This window comes from Xyrauchen texanus, chromosome 29 (assembly GCF_025860055.1).
Source record: "Xyrauchen texanus isolate HMW12.3.18 chromosome 29, RBS_HiC_50CHRs, whole genome shotgun sequence".
NCBI classification, from domain to species: Eukaryota; Metazoa; Chordata; class Actinopteri; order Cypriniformes; family Catostomidae; genus Xyrauchen; species Xyrauchen texanus.
Genome location: NC_068304.1, coordinates 42053670 through 42076679, shown reverse-complemented (window position 1 = coordinate 42076679; position 23010 = coordinate 42053670). Strand labels below are relative to the sequence as shown.

Genomic DNA, 23010 nt, shown 5'->3' with positions numbered 1-23010 from the left:
AGTGAGTCTATAAGAGATGATGCGTGTTTGATTAGCGATGTGTGTTTGTGTGTTTGATTAGAAATGTGTGTTTGATTAGCGATGTGTGTTTGATTAGCGATGTGTGTTTGATTAGCGATGTGTGTTTGTGTGTGATTAGCGATGTGTGTTTGATTAGCGATGTGTGTTTGATTAGCGATGTGTGTTTGTGTGTTTGATTAGCAATGTGTGTTTGTGTGTTTGATTAGCGATGTGTGTTTGATTAGCGATGTGTTTGTGTGTTTGATTAGCGATGTGTGTTTGATTAGCGATATGTGTTTGATTAGCGATGCGTGTTTGATTAGCGATGTGTGTTTGTGTGTTTGATTAGCGATGTGTGTTTGATTAGCGATGCGTGTTTGATTAGCGATGCGTGTTTGATTAGCGATGTGTGTTTGTGTGTTTGATTAGCGATGTGTGTTTGTGTGTTTGATTAGCGATGTGTGTTTGTGTGTTTGATTAGCAATGTGTGTTTGTGTGTTTGATTAGCGATGTGTGTTTGATTAGCGATGTGTTTGTGTGTTTGATTAGCGATGTGTGTTTGATTAGCGATATGTGTTTGATTAGCGATGCGTGTTTGATTAGCGATGTGTGTTTGTGTGTTTGATTAGCGATGTGTGTTTGATTAGCGATGCGTGTTTGATTAGCGATGTGTGTTTGATTAGCGATGTGTGTTTGTGTGTTTGATTAGCGATGTGTGTTTGTGTGTTTGATTAGCGATGTGTATTTGTGTGTTTGATTAGCGATGTGTGTTTGATTAGCGATGTGTGTTTGTGTGTTCGATTAGCGATGTGTGTTTGATTAGCGATGCATGTTTGTGTGTTTGATTAGCGATGCATGTTTGTGTGTTTGATTAGCGATGTGTGTTTGATTAGCGATGTGTGTTTGTGTGTTTGATTAGCGATGTGTTTGATTAGCGATGTGTGTTTGTGTGTTCGATTAGCGATGTGTGTTTGATTAGCGATGCATGTTTGTGTGTTTGATTAGCGATGCATGTTTGTGTGTTTGATTAGCGATGTGTGTTTGATTAGCGATGTGTGTTTGATTAGCGATGTGTGTTTGATTAGCGATGTGTGTTTGATTAGCGATGTGTGTTTGTGTGTTTGATTAGCGATGTGTGTTTGATTAGCGATGTGTGTTTGTGTGTTTGATTAGCGATGTGTGTTTGTGTGTTTGATTAGCGATGTGTGTTTGATTAGCGATGTGTTTGTGTGTTTGATTAGCGATGCGTGTTTGATTAGCGATGTGTGTTTGTGTGTTTGTTTAGCGATGTGTGTTTGATTAGCGATGTGTGTTTGTGTGTTTGATTAGCGATGCGTGTTTGATTAGCGATGTGTGTTTGTGTGTTTGATTAGCGATGTGTGTTTGATTAGCGATGTGTATTTGTGTGTTTGATTAGCGATGTGTGTTTCTGTGTTTGATTAGCGATGTGTGTTTGATTAGCGATGTGTGTTTGTGTGTTTGATTAGCGATGTTTGTTTGATTAGCGATGCGTGTTTGATTAGCGATGTGTGTTTGTGTGTTTGATTAGCGATGTGTGTGTGTGTGTTTGATTAGCGATGTGTGTTTGAGTGTTTGATTAGCGATGTGTGTTTGTGTGTTTGATTAGCAATGTGTTTGATTAGCGATGTGTGTTTGTGTGTTTGATTAGCGATGTGTGTTTGTGTGTGATTAGCGATGTGTGTTTGATTAGCGATGTGTGTTTGATTAGCGATGTGTGTTTGTGTGTTTGATTAGCGATGTGTGTTTGTGTAGCGATGTGTGTTTGTGTGTTTGATTAGCGATGCGTGTTTGATTAGCGATGTGTGTTTGTGTGTTTGATTAGCGATGTGTGTGTGTGTGTTTGATTAGCGATGTGTGTTTGCGTGTTTGATTAGCGATGTGTGTTTGTGTGTTTGATTAGCGATGTGTGTTTGTGTGTTTGATTAGCGATGTGTGTTTGATTAGCGATGCGAGTTTGTGTGTTTGATTAGCAATGTGTGTTTGATTAGAAATGTGTGTTTGTGTGTTCGATTAGCGATGTGTGTTTGATTAGCGATGCATGTTTGTGTGTTTGATTAGCGATGCATGTTTGTGTGTTTGATTAGCGATGTGTGTTTGATTAGCGATGCGTGTTTGATTAGCAATGTGTGTTTGTGTGTTTGATTAGCGATGTGTGTTTGTGTGTTTGATTAGCGATGTGTGTTTGATTAGCGATGTGTGTTTGATTAGCGATGTGTATTTGTGTGTTTGATTAGCGATGTGTGTTTGATTAGTGATGTGTGTTTCTGTGTTTGATTAGCGATGCATATTTGTGTGTTTGATTAGCGATGTGTGTTTGATTAGCGATGTGTGTTTGATTAGCGATGTGTGTTTGTGTGTTTGATTAGCGATGCGTGTTTGATTAGCGATGTGTGTTTGTGTGTTTGATTAGCGATGTGTGTTTGTGTGTTTGATTAGCGATATGTGTTTGTGTGTTCGATTAGCGATGCATGTTTGTGTGTTTGATTAGCGATGCATGTTTGTGTGTTTGATTAGCGATGTGTGTTTGATTAGCGATGCGTGTTTGATTAGCAATGTGTGTTTGTGTGTTTGATTAGCGATGTGTGTTTGATTAGCGATGTGTATTTGTGTGTTTGATTAGCGATGTGTGTTTGATTAGCGATGTGTATTTGTGTGTTTGATTAGCGATGTGTGTTTGATTAGTGATGTGTGTTTGTGTGTTTGATTAGCGATGTGTGTTTGATTAGCGATGCATATTTGTGTGTTTGATTAGCGATGTGTGTTTGATTAGCGATGTGTGTTTGATTAGCGATGTGTGTTTGTGTGTTTGATTAGCGATGCGTGTTTGATTAGCGATGTGTGTTTGATTAGCGATGTGTGTTTGTGTGTTTGATTAGCGATGTGTATTTGTGTGTTTGATTAGCGATGTGTGTTTCTGTGTTTGATTAGCGATGTGTGTTTGATTAGCGATGTGTGTTTGTGTGTTTGATTAGCGATGTGTGTTTGATTAGCGATGTGTGTTTGATTAGCGATGCGTGTTTGATTAGCGATGCGTGTTTGATTAGCGATGTGTGTTTGATTAGCGATGTGTGTGTGTGTTTGATTAGCGATGTGTGTTTGAGTGTTTGATTAGCGATGTGTGTTTGAGTGTTTGATTAGCGATGTGTGTTTGTGTGTTTGATTAGCAATGTGTTTGATTAGCGATGTGTGTTTGTGTGTTTGATTAGCGATGTGTGTTTGTGTGTGATTAGCGATGTGTGTTTGATTAGCGATGTGTGTTTGATTAGCGATGTGTGTTTGTGTGTTTGATTAGCGATGCGTGTTTGATTAGCGATGTGTGTTTGTGTGTTTGATTAGCGATGTGTGTTTGATTAGCGATGCGTGTTTGATTAGCGATGCGTGTTTGATTAGCGATGCGTGTTTGATTAGCGATGTGTGTTTGTGTGTTTGATTAGCGATGTGTGTTTGAGTGTTTGATTAGCGATGTGTGTTTGTGTGTTTGATTAGCGATGTGTGTTTGAGTGTTTGATTAGCGATTTGTGTTTGATTAGCGATGCGTGTTTGTGTGTTTGATTAGCGATGTGTGTTTGATTAGCGATGCAAGTTTGTGTGTTTGATTAGCAATGTGTGTTTGATTAGCAATGCGTGTTTGTGTGTTCGATTAGCGATGTGTGTTTGATTAGCGATGCATGTTTGTGTGTTTGATTAGCGATGCGTGTTTGATTAGCGATGCGTGTTTGTGTGTTTGATTAGCGATATGTGTGTGATTAGCGATGCATTTTTGTGTGTTTGTTTAGCGATGTGTGTTTGATTAGCGATGTGTGTTTGTGTGTTTGATTAGCGATGTGTGTTTGATTAGCGATGTGTATTTGTGTGTTTGATTAGCGATGTGTTTGTGTGTTTGATTAGTGATGTGTGTTTGATTAGCGATGTGTGTTTGATTAGCGATGCGTGTTTGATTAGCGATGCGTGTTTGATTAGCGATGCGTGTTTGTGTGTTTGATTAGCGATGTGTGTTTGATTAGCGATGTGTATTTGTGTGTTTGATTAGCGATGTGTGTTTGTGTGTTTGATTAGCGATGTGTGTTTGATTAGCGATGTGTGTTTGTGTGTTTGATTAGCGATGTGTGTTTGATTAGCGATGTGTGTTTGATTAGCGATGCGTGTTTGATTGATTAGCGATGTGTGTTTGATTAGCGATGTGTGTGTGTGTGTGTGTTTGATTAGCGATGTGTGTTTGAGTGTTTGATTAGCGATGTGTGTTTGAGTGTTTGATTAGCGATGTGTGTTTGTGTGTTTGATTAGCGATGTGTGTTTGATTAGCGATGCGTGTTTGATTAGCTGATGTGTGTTTGTGTGTTTGATTAGCGATGTGTGTGTGTGTGTTTGATTAGCGATGTGTGTTTGATTAGCGATGCGTGTTTGTGTGTTTGATTAGCAATGGGAGTTTGTGTGTTTGATTAGCGAAGTGTGTTTGATTAGCGAAGTGTGTTTGTGTGTTTGATTAGCGATATGTGTGTGATTAGCGATGTGTGTTTGTGTGTGTGATTAGCGATTAGCGATGTGTGTGTGATTAGCGATGTGTGTTTGTGTGTTTGATTAGCGATGTGTGTTTGTGTGTTTGATTAGCGATGTGTGTTTGTGTGTGATTAGCGATGTGTGTTTGATTAGCGATGTGTGTTTGATTAGCGATGTGTGTTTGTGTGTTTGATTAGCGATGTGTGTTTGTGTAGCGATGTGTGTTTGTGTGTTTGATTAGCGATGCGTGTTTGATTAGCGATGTGTGTTTGTGTGTTTGATTAGCGATGTGTGTGTGTGTGTGTTTGATTAGCGATGTGTGTTTGTGTAGCGATGTGTGTTTGTGTGTTTGATTAGCGATGCGTGTTTGATTAGTGATGCGTGTTTGATTAGCGATGCGTGTTTGTGTGTTTGATTAGCGATGTGTGTTTGATTAGCGATGTGTATTTGTGTGTTTGATTAGCGATGTGTGTTTGTGTGTTTGATTAGCGATGTGTGTTTGATTAGCGATGTGTGTTTGTGTGTTTGATTAGCGATGTGTGTTTGATTAGCGATGTGTGTTTGATTAGCGATGCGTGTTTGATTATCGATGCGTGTTTGATTAGCGATGTGTGTTTGATTAGCGATGTGTGTGTGTGTGTGTTTGATTAGCGATGTGTGTTTGAGTGTTTGATTAGCGATGTGTGTTTGAGTGTTTGATTAGCGATGTGTGTTTGTGTGTTTGATTAGCGATGTGTGTTTGATTAGCGATGCGTGTTTGATTAGCGATGTGTGTTTGTGTGTTTGATTAGCGATGTGTGTGTGTGTGTTTGATTAGCGATGTGTGTTTGATTAGCGATGCGTGTTTGATTAGCGATGTGTGTTTGTGTGTTTGATTAGCGATGTGTGTGTGTGTGTTTGATTAGCGATGTGTGTTTGATTAGCGATGCGTGTTTGTGTGTTTGATTAGCAATGGGAGTTTGTGTGTTTGATTAGCGAAGTGTGTTTGATTAGCGAAGTGTGTTTGTGTGTTTGATTAGCGATATGTGTGTGATTAGCGATGTGTGTTTGTGTGTGTGATTAGCGATTAGCGATGTGTGTGTGATTAGCGATGTGTGTTTGTGTGTTTGATTAGCGATGTGTGTTTGTGTGTTTGATTAGCGATGTGTGTTTGTGTGTGATTAGCGATGTGTGTTTGATTAGCGATGTGTGTTTGATTAGCTGATGTGTTTGTGTGTTTGATTAGCGATGTGTGTTTGTGTAGCGATGTGTGTTTGTGTGTTTGATTAGCGATGCGTGTTTGATTAGCGATGTGTGTTTGTGTGTTTGATTAGCGATGTGTGTGTGTGTGTGTTTGTGTAGCGATGTGTGTTTGTGTGTTTGATTAGCGATGCGTGTTTGATTAGCGATGCGTGTTTGATTAGCGATGCGTGTTTGTGTGTTTGATTAGCGATGTGTGTTTGATTAGCGATGTGTATTTGTGTGTTTGATTAGCGATGTGTGTTTGTGTGTTTGATTAGCGATGTGTGTTTGATTAGCGATGTGTGTTTGTGTGTTTGATTAGCGATGTGTGTTTGATTAGCGATGTGTGTTTGATTAGCGATGCGTGTTTGATTAGCGATGCGTGTTTGATTAGCGATGTGTGTTTGATTAGCGATGTGTGTTTGTGTGTTTGATTAGCGATGCGTGTTTGATTAGCGATGTGTGTTTGATTAGCGATGTGTGTTTGTGTGTTTGATTAGCGATGTGTATTTGTGTGTTTGATTAGCGATGTGTGTTTCTGTGTTTGATTAGCGATGTGTGTTTGATTAGCGATGTGTGTTTGTGTGTTTGATTAGCGATGTGTGTTTGATTAGCGATGTGTGTTTGATTAGCGATGCGTGTTTGATTAGCGATGCGTGTTTGATTAGCGATGTGTGTTTGATTAGCGATGTGTGTGTGTGTGTTTGATTAGCGATGTGTGTTTGAGTGTTTGATTAGCGATGTGTGTTTGAGTGTTTGATTAGCGATGTGTGTTTGTGTGTTTGATTAGCAATGTGTTTGATTAGCGATGTGTGTTTGTGTGTTTGATTAGCGATGTGTGTTTGTGTGTGATTAGCGATGTGTGTTTGATTAGCGATGTGTGTTTGATTAGCGATGTGTGTTTGTGTGTTTGATTAGCGATGCGTGTTTGATTAGCGATGTGTGTTTGTGTGTTTGATTAGCGATGTGTGTTTGATTAGCGATGCGTGTTTGATTAGCGATGCGTGTTTGATTAGCGATGCGTGTTTGATTAGCGATGTGTGTTTGTGTGTTTGATTAGCGATGTGTGTTTGAGTGTTTGATTAGCGATGTGTGTTTGAGTGTTTGATTAGCGATTTGTGTTTGATTAGCGATGCGTGTTTGTGTGTTTGATTAGCGATGTGTGTTTGATTAGCGATGCAAGTTTGTGTGTTTGATTAGCAATGTGTGTTTGATTAGCAATGCGTGTTTGTGTGTTCGATTAGCGATGTGTGTTTGATTAGCGATGCATGTTTGTGTGTTTGATTAGCGATGCGTGTTTGATTAGCGATGCGTGTTTGTGTGTTTGATTAGCGATATGTGTGTGATTAGCGATGCATTTTTGTGTGTTTGTTTAGCGATGTGTGTTTGATTAGCGATGTGTGTTTGTGTGTTTGATTAGCGATGTGTGTTTGATTAGCGATGTGTATTTGTGTGTTTGATTAGCGATGTGTTTGTGTGTTTGATTAGTGATGTGTGTTTGATTAGCGATGTGTGTTTGATTAGCGATGCGTGTTTGATTAGCGATGCGTGTTTGATTAGCGATGCGTGTTTGTGTGTTTGATTAGCGATGTGTGTTTGATTAGCGATGTGTATTTGTGTGTTTGATTAGCGATGTGTGTTTGTGTGTTTGATTAGCGATGTGTGTTTGATTAGCGATGTGTGTTTGTGTGTTTGATTAGCGATGTGTGTTTGATTAGCGATGTGTGTTTGATTAGCGATGCGTGTTTGATTGATTAGCGATGTGTGTTTGATTAGCGATGTGTGTGTGTGTGTGTGTTTGATTAGCGATGTGTGTTTGAGTGTTTGATTAGCGATGTGTGTTTGAGTGTTTGATTAGCGATGTGTGTTTGTGTGTTTGATTAGCGATGTGTGTTTGATTAGCGATGCGTGTTTGATTAGCGATGTGTGTTTGTGTGTTTGATTAGCGATGTGTGTGTGTGTGTTTGATTAGCGATGTGTGTTTGATTAGCGATGCGTGTTTGTGTGTTTGATTAGCAATGGGAGTTTGTGTGTTTGATTAGCGAAGTGTGTTTGATTAGCGAAGTGTGTTTGTGTGTTTGATTAGCGATATGTGTGTGATTAGCGATGTGTGTTTGTGTGTGTGATTAGCGATTAGCGATGTGTGTGTGATTAGCGATGTGTGTTTGTGTGTTTGATTAGCGATGTGTGTTTGTGTGTTTGATTAGCGATGTGTGTTTGTGTGTGATTAGCGATGTGTGTTTGATTAGCGATGTGTGTTTGATTAGCTGATGTGTGTTTGTGTGTTTGATTAGCGATGTGTGTTTGTGTAGCGATGTGTGTTTGTGTGTTTGATTAGCGATGCGTGTTTGATTAGCTGATGTGTGTTTGTGTGTTTGATTAGCGATGTGTGTGTGTGTGTGTTTGATTAGCGATGTGTGTTTGTGTAGCGATGTGTGTTTGTGTGTTTGATTAGCGATGCGTGTTTGATTAGTGATGCGTGTTTGATTAGCGATGCGTGTTTGTGTGTTTGATTAGCGATGTGTGTTTGATTAGCGATGTGTATTTGTGTGTTTGATTAGCGATGTGTGTTTGTGTGTTTGATTAGCGATGTGTGTTTGATTAGCGATGTGTGTTTGTGTGTTTGATTAGCGATGTGTGTTTGATTAGCGATGTGTGTTTGATTAGCGATGCGTGTTTGATTATCGATGCGTGTTTGATTAGCGATGTGTGTTTGATTAGCGATGTGTGTGTGTGTGTGTTTGATTAGCGATGTGTGTTTGAGTGTTTGATTAGCGATGTGTGTTTGAGTGTTTGATTAGCTGATGTGTGTTTGTGTGTTTGATTAGCGATGTGTGTTTGATTAGCGATGCGTGTTTGATTAGCTGATGTGTGTTTGTGTGTTTGATTAGCTGATGTGTGTGTGTGTGTTTGATTAGCGATGTGTGTTTGATTAGCGATGCGTGTTTGATTAGCGATGTGTGTTTGTGTGTTTGATTAGCGATGTGTGTGTGTGTGTTTGATTAGCGATGTGTGTTTGATTAGCGATGCGTGTTTGTGTGTTTGATTAGCAATGGGAGTTTGTGTGTTTGATTAGCGAGTGTGTTTGATTAGCTGAAGTGTGTTTGTGTGTTTGATTAGCGATATGTGTGTGATTAGCGATGTGTGTTTGTGTGTGTGATTAGCGATTAGCGATGTGTGTGTGATTAGCGATGTGTGTTTGTGTGTTTGATTAGCGATGTGTGTTTGTGTGTTTGATTAGCGATGTGTGTTTGTGTGTGATTAGCGATGTGTGTTTGATTAGCGATGTGTGTTTGATTAGCGATGTGTTTGTGTGTTTGATTAGCGATGTGTGTTTGTGTAGCGATGTGTGTTTGTGTGTTTGATTAGCGATGCGTGTTTGATTAGCGATGTGTGTTTGTGTGTTTGATTAGCGATGTGTGTGTGTGTGTGTTTGTGTAGCGATGTGTGTTTGTGTGTTTGATTAGCGATGCGTGTTTGATTAGCGATGCGTGTTTGATTAGCGATGCGTGTTTGTGTGTTTGATTAGCGATGTGTGTTTGATTAGCGATGTGTATTTGTGTGTTTGATTAGCGATGTGTGTTTGTGTGTTTGATTAGCGATGTGTGTTTGATTAGCGATGTGTGTTTGTGTGTTTGATTAGCGATGTGTGTTTGATTAGCGATGTGTGTTTGATTAGCGATGCGTGTTTGATTAGCGATGCGTGTTTGATTAGCGATGTGTGTTTGATTAGCGATGTGTGTGTGTGTGTGTGTGTTTGATTAGCGATGTGTGTTTGAGTGTTTGATTAGCGATGTGTGTTTGAGTGTTTGATTAGCGATGTGTGTTTGTGTGTTTGATTAGCGATGTGTGTTTGATTAGCGATGCGTGTTTGATTAGCGATGTGTGTTTGTGTGTTTGATTAGCGATGTGTGTGTGTGTGTTTGATTAGCGATGTGTGTTTGATTAGCGATGCGTGTTTGTGTGTTTGATTAGTAATGGGAGTTTGTGTGTTTGATTAGCGAAGTGTGTTTGATTAGCGAAGTGTGTTTGTGTGTTTGATTAGCGATATGTGTGTGATTAGCGATGTGTGTTTGTGTGTGTGATTAGCGATTAGCGATGTGTGTGTGATTAGCGATGTGTGTTTGTGTGTTTGATTAGCGATGTGTGTTTGTGTGTTTGATTAGCGATGTGTGTTTGATTAGCGTTGTGTGTTTGATTAGCAATGTGTGTTTGATTAGCGATTAGCAATGTGTGTTTGATTAGCGATGTGTGTTTGTGTGTTTGATTAGCGAAGTGTGTTTGTGTGTTTGTGTGTTTGATTAGCGATGTGTGTTTGTGTGTGTGATTAGCGATTAGCGATGTGTGTGTGATTAGCGATGTGTGTTTGTGTGTGTGATTAGTGATGTGTGTTTGTGTGTGTGATTAGCGATTAGCGATGTGTGTGTGATTAGCGATGTGTGTTTGATTAGCGATGTGTGTTTGTGTGTTTGATTAGTGATGTGTGTTTGATTAGCGTTGTGTGTTTGATTAGCAATGTGTGTTTGATTAGCGATTAGCAATGTGTGTGTGATTAGCGATTAGCGATGTGTGTGTGATTAGCGATGTGTGTTTTACCGTCATGGCCAGCAGTTTGCCGTAAGTCAGGTGTGCAGGTATATGGTCTGGTTTGGCTCGCAGGGATTCTTTATACCACATCTCAGCCTCCGTCAGTTTGTTGAGTCTCATGTAAGCCTCTCCTGTGACAGGACGAGATCAGGGTCAACAGGTCAAAGGTTAAAGAAGCACACAAACACTCTGTGATTGCTGTAGAGATACATACTGTAAACACATGTGCACTTTAAACGTCACTGACTGGCATCACTTACAATGACGAACGCCACTTTATTTATTTTTTTGTAGAAACATAAATTGTAGGTTAACAAAATAAAAATAAAACATATTTAAAGAAGTTCTGATATTCCGTAGATACATCATAAATCTTTTGTTCTCTACATTTGTGCAGATAAACTGCTGTTCGACTCTAAAGTGAATATTGCTGCTGGTTTTGTTGCTCCTGTATTATAAATAAACTGCTTGTGATTTTCTTCACTTGTAAGTTGGTTCAGATGAGTGTGTGTAAAATTACAATAAATGTAGAAAAACTGTGTAAAGAAATGCAAGTGAATGGTGACCAGAACTTTGAAGATCCAAAAAGCACATACATGCAGCATAAAAGTAATCGATACGTTGTTTAATCCATGTCTTCAGAAGTGATATGACAAGTGTTGGTGAGAAACTGATCAATATTTATGTAATTCTTTTTTATATAAATTCTTCTCCCTGCCCAGTAGGTAATGTGAAGCACCAGAAACAAAAGAAAAATAAAGTGAAAGTGCAGATTTATAGTAAATGTTGATCTGTTTCTCACCCACACCTATCATATCACTTCTGAAGACATGGACTAAACCACTGGAGTCTTATGGATTACTTTTATGCTGCCTTTATGTGCTTTTTGGAGCTTCAAAGTTCTGGTCACCATTCACTTGCATTGTATGAACCAACAGAGCTGAGATATTCTTCTAAAATCTTAATTTGTGTTCTGCTGAAGAAAGAAAGTCAAACAGATCTGGGATGGCATGAGGGTGAGTAAATGATGACACAATTTATATTTTTGGGTGAACTGTCCCTTTAAATATCTCACAGAGACAAATGGTTCATTTATTGAGAGTACTGTTCTGACATTCTGACACAATCCTCTTTGCCGCAGATGCTCAGAGGGGAGAACACTGAAAAGAGTTAGGAGGAGATAATCAGGAGAAAGTGAGACAGGAGGGGGAACTGTGGGTCGGGAGATTGTGTTGCATAACATATTAAACATAAAGCACATTTTTATTAAATAATATTTGAATGTGTGTTTGTAATAAGACAGTAATTTTGTTTATTTGATCTAAATCAACTATAAAGAACACCGACATCTTTATTAATGTGTGTTCCTGAGAACGACCGCTACTGTGAGACAGAACATAAACCAGACGTGTCTCACAACATACTACATACAGTGATCATACAGACAGACTGACTCACCCATCATGTTATACAGACTCTGTGGGGCAAACTGTCTGGGCATCTTCTGTATGGCTGCTTTATATACAGATATGGCCTCCTAAAAACACACACCTTTCATTAAAACCATGAAATCTTGAATACTGCAATCGTAAACTCTCTGAAACACATTTAAACTGAAGATGATGTTCTGAGATCAGCTCACCTCCTGATGACCCTGTTCATGGAGCAGTTTTCCCAGATTATACAGGCAGCTGGTGACGGAGCTCTTGTGTGCGTGAGGATCCTTCAGGTTTTCATCTGGGATATCAGAGCAGGTGAGAAATGTGTGCTTGGACTCCTCCAGACGGCCCTGATTCATCAGGATGATCCCAGTGTTCAAGTAAGCGGCTAAATGAGAGAAAGATTGAATATCAGTGTCACAGGTTTATTGGGGCTCAAAGCAGAATCTCCGTCGGGACGTTTACGGTTGATTTAAACAGATCAGCAGCCATGTCAATAAGGTGCCAGTCTATATTCACTTGTTCACTATCCAGTGTGCCAGAATCCAGTCCAACAGCAGGATTACTGACGATGATGTTAATGGTCCATATACAGAACCAGAGATATTCATGTCTTTCTATCACAGGAAGAGGAAATCCATCACGACTCAACATGCAGCATATCATGGGAACGAGACATACATCACACAACATGTGTGTGTGTGTGCGCATGTGTGCATATGCGTGCATGCGCGTGTGTGCAGATGCATGTGTGAATGCGTGTATGTGTGTGCGTGCGTGTATGTGTGTATGAATGCATGTATGTGTGTGCGTGCCTGTGGGCACATGTGTGTGCTTGTGTAGATGTGCGCACGTGTGTGTGCGCATATATGTGTGAGTGCTTGCATGTGTGTGTGTGTGTGCATGTGAGCGTGCGTGCTGCGTGTGCATGTGTGTGTGCGCATGTGAGCATGCGTGTGTGTGCGTGGGCATGTGAGCGTGCGTGTGTGTGCATGTGAGCGTGTGTGTGTGCGCGCATGTGCGTGTGTGCATGTGAGCGTGCATGTGTGTGCATGTGATGGTGTCTGTTTGTGCGTATGTGAGTGTGCGTGTGCATGTGTTTGTGCATGTGAGTGTGCGTGTGTGTGCATGTGAGCGTGCGTGTGTGCGCGCGTGTGCGTGTGCATGTGTGTGTGCATGTGAGTGTGCATATGTGTGTGCATGTGTGCGTATGCATGTGAGTGTGCATGTGCATGTGTGTGTGCATGTGCGTGTGCATGTGCGTGTGCTTGTGCATGTGTGTGTGCGTGTGCATGTGCATGTGAGTGTGCACGTGTGTTTGCATGTGTGTGTGCATGTGTGTTCGCATGTGAGTGTGCATGTGTGTGTGCATGTGAGTGTGCATGTGTGTGTGCATGTGTGTGTGCATGTGAGCGTGCATGTGCGCGTGCATGTGTGTGTGCGTGTGTGCGCATGTGTGCCTGCATGTGAGCGTGCATGTGTGCGTGCATGTGAGCGTGCATGTGTGTGTGCATGTGAGTGTGCATGTGTGTTCGCATGTGAGTGTGCATGTGTGTGCATGTGAGCGTTCGTGTGTGTGCGCATGTGCATGTGTGTGCGCATGTGCGTGTGCATGTGAGTGTGCATGTGTGCGTGCATGTGTGTGTGCGCGCGTGCATGTGCGTGTGCATGTGTGTGTGCGTGTGTGCGCGTGTGTGCCTGCATGTGAGCGTGCATGTGTGCGTGCATGTGAGCGTGCATGTGCGCGTGCATGTGCGTGTGCATGTGTGTGTGCGTGTGTGCGCATGTGTGCCTGCATGTGAGCGTGCATGTGTGCGTGCATGTGTGTGTGCATGTGAGTGTGCATGTGTGTTCGCATGTGAGTGTGCATGTGTGTGCATGTGAGCGTGCGTGTGTGTGCGCATGTGCATGTGTGTGCGCATGTGCGTGTGCATGTGAGTGTGCATGTGTGCGTGAATGTGTGTGTGCGCGCGTGCATGCGCATGTGTGCGTGCATGTGCGCGTGCATGTGCGTGTGCATGTGTGTGTGCGTGTGTGCGCATGTGAGCGTGCATGTGTGCGTGCATGTGAGCGTGCATGTGGGTGTGCATGTGAGTGTGCATGTGTGTTCGCATGTGAGTGTGCATGTGTGTGCATGTGAGCGTGCGTGTGTGTGCGCATGTGCATGCGCATGTGCGTGTGCATGTGAGTGTGCATGTGTGCGTGCATGTGTGTGTGCGCGCGTGCATGCGCATGTGTGCATGCATGTGAGCGTGCATGTGTGCGTGCATGTGAGTGTGCATGTGTGTGTGCATGTGTGTGTGCATGTGAGTGTGCAGGTGCATGCGCATGCATGCGTATGTGTGTGCATGTGCGTGCGTGTCTCTCACTATTACACATCCAAGCAGGATTTTTCTGTATTATTATTGTTATTGCTTTTATTTATTATTATTATTATTTATGTATGTATTTTTTGTTGTGGAAGGAATCATAAAATTATTATATATTTTTTATATAATTGTATTTATTTAATTATTTTGCATTGCAATTCAATGTCTCCCTTCAAGAAATACTGTGGATACTAAAAAATAATAATTATTATTATTATTCCAAATATTTTATAGTGAGTATCAAATATACACGAATAGTTAACATATAACATATCCATAGACATCTTTATATTTGATCATGTCAGGACTTTATGAAAGTGGATATGCATTTATAAAGGACAGTGTATATTTTAGGTGCTGCTTTTCACCATGATTAATATTTAATCACCTTTTGCCTAAACTGCTTCATTTTTAATGTTACTGCAGTGATGCATTGATATTTTTATTTGAGCAACAATAGGCCTATTCCTTATTAATGAACAATATGCACGTTAAAAGTTATACAAATTCTCATTTAAGTTTATGCACGTTCATTCATCTAATCAGATTGATTCATATTTTTCCTGAGCTGTAATATTTATACTGACAGCTGGATTTACACACAAAACATCTCAGTGAAAGTTTTAATGTCGTGTCAACAACACATTTCAAGACTGTCTGACTTCAACTTGCCCTGCTGTTCCTGTTCACTCATCATCATTATATCATCAAACCTGTCAATCAGAGCATAATGCAACCTAACCCCCACAGGACAAACATGCTGCACATCATATACACATACAAACTAAATGGAATGTTGCTGTACTCACCGGCCAGAGTGGGTCTGCTCCCGATGGCCAGTTTATAGAAATGAAGCGCCTCTGAGAATCTGTTGTTCTCCTGCAGCAACAGACCGCTGCAAACCAAAGAACAGTTACAGAATACTGCCACACCACTCATCAGCGACATCGGAATAACTCACCATTATATTCACATTTATGACTTAATTATATCAAATGATATTTAAAGCTGAAATGTGTCATTTCTGCAGCAGTAAGGTCCTCATGTCCTGAACACGCCCCCCACCTGCCATTGGCTGAAAAAACAACAACAAAAAAAGATTGCTCTGCCCCAAACTCATGCCATTGGCCGAAATAAAAAAAAAACAGATAGCTCCGCCCCAAGTTCATGCCATTGGCTGAAAAAAAAACAAAAAACAACAACAACAAAAACAGATAGCTCCGCCTCAAACTCATGCCATTGGCCGAAGAAAAAAATAAAATAATAATTGCTCCACCCCAAACTCATGCCATTGGCCGAAAAAAATAAAAAATAAAAAAAAATATATAAAAAAAGATAGCTCCGCCCCAAACTCATGCCATTGGCTGAAAAAAACAACAACAAAAAAACAGATAGCTCCGCCTCAAACTCATGCCATTGAATGAAGAAAAAAACAGAGACCTCCACCCCAAACTCATGCCATTGGCTGAAAAAAAAAAGATAACCCCGCCCCAAACTCATGCCATTGGCTGAAAAAAGAGATAGCCCCGCCCCAAACTCATGCCATTTGCTGATAAAAAAAGATAGCCCCGCCCCAAACTCATGCCATTGGCTGTTTAAAAAAAAACAAAAACAAAAAACAGATGGCTCTGCACCAAACTCATGCCATTGGCTGAGCAAATGTTGGCCATTTCTTTCTGGTGCTCAAACAAAAAGAGCAATGTTTTGATAGCACTGCAATATTTACAGTGTTCTTCTGGCAACCAACGCTCAAACGGTTTCCTTAGACTTCTTAAACGGGCACACAAGAAAGTACTTTAACATCTAAAACATTTACACACTTCAGCTTTGTTTGATTGCAAAAGACTGCTGATGCTGAGGGTTCACGAAGGGGTCACAGGTGAATTGTGGGTAGTCTCTCTGGAGACAGATCGATAGAGTCTACCGCAGACAGGAAGTTGGTTCACTCACAGGTTATACAGCATGTCAGCCATGTTCCTGCGGTAGTACAGAGCGTTCCTGTACGCTTGCTCCGCCTCTGACACCTTCCCTTGGTTCTTCAGGACGTTTCCCAGGTTACCCCACGCTGACAAAAAAATATAAATCCTATATTATGAAGGTTAAATTATAGTATTTTCAGAACTATTCCTCAACATTTGTATTGATGTTACTAATAATGCAAGTCTCAGTTTGGTTTGATTTGTGTTTGTTTTAAGGTTGAATTGTATAAATGGTTCAATCTGGTCACAAACAAGCGGGAAACTATGACAGTATAATAATGCAATCTTAGAGACATGCACAATATATCAGTGCTGTGAGATGGACATCACGAGCACATAATTACACACATCATACTGATGCAGTCAGGCTTCATTAATGATTCTAATCAAATACGTCTTTAATAGATGATTCAATTAGTTCGGCAACACAATAAATCGATTCAGTGAGTGATAATCTGGAACTGAACAGATCATTACATACAACAATAGTTAAACACAATTAAACTATAAACACTATTAAACCATAAACACTAAAAACACAATTAAACTATAAAACACTATTAAACTATAAACACTATTAAACTATAAACACTATTAAACTATAAACACTATTAAACCATAAACACTAAAAACACAATAAAACTATAAAACACTATTAAACTATAAACACTATTAAACTATAAACACTATTAAACAATAAACACTATTAAACTATAAACACTATTAAACTATAAAACACTATAAATACTAATAAACCATAAACACTATTAAACTATAAACTCTATTAAACTATAAACACTATTAAACTATAAACACTATTAAACCATGAACAGTATTAAACTATAAACTCTATTAAACTATAAACTCTATTAAACTATAAACACTATTAAACCATAAACTCTATTAAACTATAAACACTATTAAACCATAAACACTATTAAACTATAAACTCTATTAAACTATAAACACTATTAAACTATAAACTCTATTAAACTATAAACTCTATTAAACTATAAACACTATGTGGAGCGGAGGGGGGGCGCGGCCGATCAGAATATCGCGCGCCCGGTCCCCAATCGGCCTGATGAGGCGCGCGAGGGATAAAGGCGGCCGGTGACGATGGTTCGAGAGAGAGAGAATTATGGGCATGTCCGTCGTGTGTGTTTGTTTATGTGTTTTGGTTTAAGTTTTCATTAAATTATCATTTATATTGACAAGCCGGTTCTCGCCTCCTCCTTGCCCATCCTTGAGCTATTTTACACACTATTAAACCATAAACACTATTAAACTATAAACTCTATTAAACTATAAACACTATTAAACTATAAACACTATTAAACCATGAACAGTATTAAACTATAAACTCTATTAAACTATAAACTCTATTAAACTATAAACACTATTAAACCATAAACTCTATTAAACTATAGACACTATTAAACCATAAACACTATTAAACTATAAACTCTATTAAACTATAAACACTATTAAACTATAAACTCTATTAAATTATAAACACTATTAAACTATAAACACTAAACACTATTAAAGCATAAACACTATTAAACTATAAACTCTATTAAACTATAAACACTATTAAACCATAAACACTATTAAACTATAAACACTATTAAACAATAAACACTATTAAACCATAAACACTATTAAACCATAAAACACAATAAACACTATTAAACTATAAACACTATTAAACCATGAACAGTATTAAACTATAAACTCTATTAAACTATAAACTCTATTAAAATATAAACACTATAAACACTATTAAACTATAAACACTATTAAACTATAAACTCTATTAAACTATAAACACTATAAACACTATTAAAGCATAAACACTATTAAACTATAAACACTATTAAACTGTAAACTCTATTAAACTATAAACACTATTAAACTATAAACTCTATTAAAATATAAACACTATAAACACTATTAAACTATAAACACTATTAAACTATAAACTCTATTAAACTATAAACACTATAAACACTATTAAAGCATAAACACTATTAAACTATAAACACTATTAAACTGTAAACTCTATTAAACTATAAACACTATTAAACTATAAACACTATAAACACTATTAAAGCATAAACACTATTAAACTATAAACTCTATTAAACTATAAACCCTATTAAACTATAAACCCTATTAAACTATAAACACTATTAAACTATAAACACTATTAAACCATAAACCATAAACACCATAAACACTATTAAACCACAAACCATAAACACTATTAAACCATAACCACTATTAAACCATAAACTATAAACACTATTAAACCATAAACACCATAAACACTATTAAACTATAAACACTATTAAACCATAAACACTATTAAACCATAAACACAATAAACACTATTAAACAATAAACCATAAACACTATTAAACCATAAACACAATAAACACTATTAAACAATAAACCATAAACACTATTAAACCATAAACACTATTAAACTATAAACACTATTAAACTATAAACACTATTAAACCATAAACTCTATTAAACTATAAACACTATTAAACTATAAACACTATTAAACTATAAACACTATTAAACCATAAACACTAAAAACACAATTAAACTATAAAACACTATAAACACTATTAAACTATAAAACACTATAAAACTATAAACACTATTAAACTATAAAACACTATAAACACTAATAAACTATAAAACACTATAAACACTATTAAACTATAAACACTATAAATACTAATAAACCATAAACACTATTAAACTATAAACACTATTAAACCATAAACACTATTAAACCATAAAACACAATAAACAATTTAAACCATAAACACTATTAAACTATAAACACTATTAAACCATAAAACACAATAAACTCTATTAAACTATAAACACTATTAAACCATAAACACTATTAAACTATAGACACTATTAAACCATAAACACTATTAAACCATAAAACACAATAAACACTATTAAACTATAAACACTATTAAACCATAAACTCTATTAAACTATAAAATCTATTAAAATATAAACACTATTAAACCATAAACTCTATTAAACTATAAACACTATTAAACTATAAACTCTATTAAACTATAAACACTATTAAACTATAAACACTATAAACACTATTAAAGCATAAACACTATTAAACTATAAACTCTATTAAACTATAAACACTATTAAACCATAAACACTATTAAACTATAAACTCTATTAAAATATAAACACTATAAACACTATTAAACTATAAACACTATTAAACTATAAACTCTATTAAACTATAAACAGTATAAACACTATTAAAGCATAAACACTATTAAACTATAAACTCTATTAAACCATAAACACTATTAAACTATAAACACTATTAAACTATAAACTCTATTAAAATATAAACACTATTAAACTATAAACACTATAAACACTATTAAAGCATAAACACTATTAAACTATAAACTCTATTAAACCATAAACACTATTAAACTATAAACTCTATTAAATTATAAACACTATTAAACTATAAACTCTATTAAACTATAAACACTATTAAACTATAAACTCTATTAAATTATAAACACTATTAAACTATAAACTCTATTAAACCATAAACACTATTAAACTATAAACACTATTAAACTATAAACTCTATTAAAATATAAACACTATTAAACTATAAACACTATAAACACTATTAAACTATAAACACTATTAAACTGTAAACTCTATTAAACTATAAACACTATTAAACTATAAACACTATAAACACTATTAAACTATAAACTCTATTAAAGCATAAACACTATTAAACTATAAACTATTAAACTATAAACACTATTAAACTATAAACTCTATTAAACTATAAACACTATTAAACTATAAACTCTATTAAACCATAAACACCATAAACACTATTAAACTATAAACTCTATTAAACCATAAACTCTATTAAAACTATAAACTCTATTAAACTATAAACACTATTAAACTATAAACTCTATTAAACTATAAACACTATTAAACTATAAACACTATTAAACTATAAACACTATTAAACCATGAACAGTATTAAACTATAAACACTATTAAACTATAGACACTATTAAACTATAAACACTATTAAACTATAAACACTATTAAACTATAAACACTATTAAACTATAAACACTATTAAACCATGAACAGTATTAAACTATAAACACTATTAAACTATAAACACTATTAAACTATAAACACTATTAAACCATAAACACTATAAACACTATTAAAGCATAAACACTATTAAACTATAAACTATTAAACTATAAACACTATTAAACTATAAACTCTATTAAACTATAAACACTATTAAACTATAAACTCTATTAAACTATAAACACTATTAAACTATAAACTCTATTAAATTATAAACACTATTAAACTATAAACACTATTAAATTATAAACACTATTAAACTTCTCTGTCGTAACACTCTAAAACGGAATCGTGAAACTCGTCCAGTGACATGCTCTTAAGGAATCTTGAAGTGCACATCCATCCACATGCACTGAATCCAACATTACAAGCATTTATATTGCCATGAAAATGATTCTGTATACACTGTAAATATTCCATATATTGCCCAGTGCTGTAAACCATTAGGACACATTCAGTATGAGTTGAATTACCTTTCGCAGGGTTCACAGATATCCCCGACCTGTACAACATCTCCTCGTTGTGCCAGTCATGATTCCTCAGAACAGTCTTCATCCCAAACAGAAGCACCAGAGCAGCACAGGAGCCCATCAGGAGTGTTCTGGAGGACTTCCTCCTCAGTCGGACATATGAAGACCTCATCCCCAGCACTACCAGCAGACAGAAGCCCATACTGGGGATGTAGAGCACTCGCTCGGCCACCACAAAGCCCACGTAGAAGAAGAGGTTGGTGGCTGGGATGAAGGGAACGGCCAGCAGACCCAATGAGAACAGCACCAGACTCTCAGTGCTGGGTAAAGACGACACATGGTGTTTTACAGTACCATTAGTTCCGTTTGAATAAAGAGTCAAGTGTTCGTGATCAGAGGTACAGCTGTGACCGTTCGTGGATTTCCCGTTTGCTACATGATGGACTTTCCCGTTGGTCTCCTTGCCTTTGGTCGGGCTGCTGCGGAGTCCGAACCATGCCAGCGCCAGCAGCGAGCCGTAGAAGGCAACGGTGTGGAGGTTCCTCCAATCAGCAACGCTCCTCACAAGTGGCAGAGCATCCATCGACCAATCGAAACTCAGCATGTCAGGGCAGAGGAGGAGCCAAACGTTCACAGCCGGCAGGTAGAAGAAGGTGAGAGTCCTGGACAGGAAACAGGGGCAGTCTGCTGCAGGGTTGTCCGAGTTGGAGAAGTTTGGAGGTTTGTTGCCCATCCAGTAGAGACGACCGGCCAGAAGACAGATTCCCCAACAGCCCAACACAAACACACTCGACAGCAGCGGCAGATTCTTCTTCTGAAACACACAGAGCAGGAGAACACACTGAGAGAACTGAGAGGAACATGAACCTGCTGCTGGTCAAATTGTTGTGTCGCTGGAACATGATTGTGGTCTGAAAGAGATGAAACTGCTGGTTTGTTGGTCTTAACAGGTCTTCCAGCCTGGTCAGCTGGTCAGGCCAGACTGTTTACTGGGTTTAGAGGGTTTTGGAGGTCAGCTGGTCAGGCCAGACTGTTTACTGGTTTTAGAGGGTTTCAGAGGTCAGCTGGTCAGGCCGGACTCTTTACTGGTTTTAGAGGGTTTTGGAGGTCAGCTGGTTAGGCCGGACAGTTTACTGGTTTTAGAGGGTTTTGGAGGTCAGCTGGTCAGGCCAGATTATTTACTGGTTTTAGAAGGTTTTGGAGGTCAGCTGGTCAGGCCGGACTGTTTACTGGTTTTAGAAGGTTTTGGAGGTCAGCTGGTCAGGCCGGATTATTTACTGGTTTTAGAAGGTTTTGGAGGTCAACTGGTCAGGCCGGACTGTTTACTGGTTTTAGAGGTCAGCTGGTCAGGCCGGACTGTTTACTGGTTTTAGAAGGTTTTGGAGGTCAGCTGGTCAGGCCGGACTGTTTACTGGTTTTAGAGGGTTTTGGAGGTCAGCTGGTCAGGCCGGACTGTTTACTGGTTTTAGAGGGTTTTGGAGGTCAGCTGGTCAGGCCGGACTGTTTACTGGTTTTAGAGAATTTTGGAAGACAGCCGAAGGAGCAACAGCAAATACACATATTTGAATAAAACGTTTCAGACAAAATTTGTTTTTCTGGATGGTTTTGGATTTTCAAACCCTTGAGCTGAAGTCAGGACCAGGTCTTATTTGTAAACCAAAGCAATGATTGACCAATGTAACAAAGAAATTAAACTGCTTTAAATTCTCACACACCCATCAGACTCACAGCAGCATGGACATGATTTCATTTATGAAGTGTTTGAATCATGTTCAGTAAGAGGGGGAATAATGCAGCGTTCCCTGAAGAGCCGCTGCAGCGTTCATGTGTTGATCTTGGACGAGAAACAGAGTCGGACCTCAACGATCCGTGTTACAGGGATAATTCACACACTTACTCACACTCGTGTTGTTCCAAACCTTTTGTAAGTCAAGCGCATGTGTGTGCTGAAGAGGACTGAAGGTGTCATTAATAAACAATACAAGGAATTATAATTACATGTTAATTACACCTGAATAAAACCTGTTCTCATGATAAATCTATGATGTATTAAAATTGCAGAATTAAAATACCATCATGGCGAGTTGCTCATATGTGATTATTAATCCACAGAATAATCCGGTGACACGCTGATCAGTGCACACGCGTGACGGCGCTCTCAGATCACTTCACGTGAATTAAGAAATGCAGTGAATAAAGTAATGCAGATTCA

The 23010-nt window shown here is 37.9% G+C and overlaps 1 protein-coding gene across 2 annotated transcripts in view; it reads right to left on the bottom strand.

Annotated features, from left to right (window-relative positions):
* Positions 1 to 23010, bottom strand: part of LOC127622736 (protein O-mannosyl-transferase TMTC2-like) — a 106677-nt gene that overhangs the window by 18240 nt on the left and 65427 nt on the right. For both annotated transcript variants that reach the window (XM_052096799.1, XM_052096800.1), the window contains exons 3-8: positions 20802 to 21612; positions 16085 to 16199; positions 14944 to 15029; positions 11969 to 12153; positions 11785 to 11863; positions 10336 to 10457 (exon numbers count right to left, since the gene is read on the bottom strand). In XM_052096799.1, the coding sequence (XP_051952759.1) occupies positions 10336 to 10457; positions 11785 to 11863; positions 11969 to 12153; positions 14944 to 15029; positions 16085 to 16199; positions 20802 to 21612 (1398 nt within the window). The remainder of the gene's footprint in view (positions 1 to 10335; positions 10458 to 11784; positions 11864 to 11968; positions 12154 to 14943; positions 15030 to 16084; positions 16200 to 20801; positions 21613 to 23010) is intronic.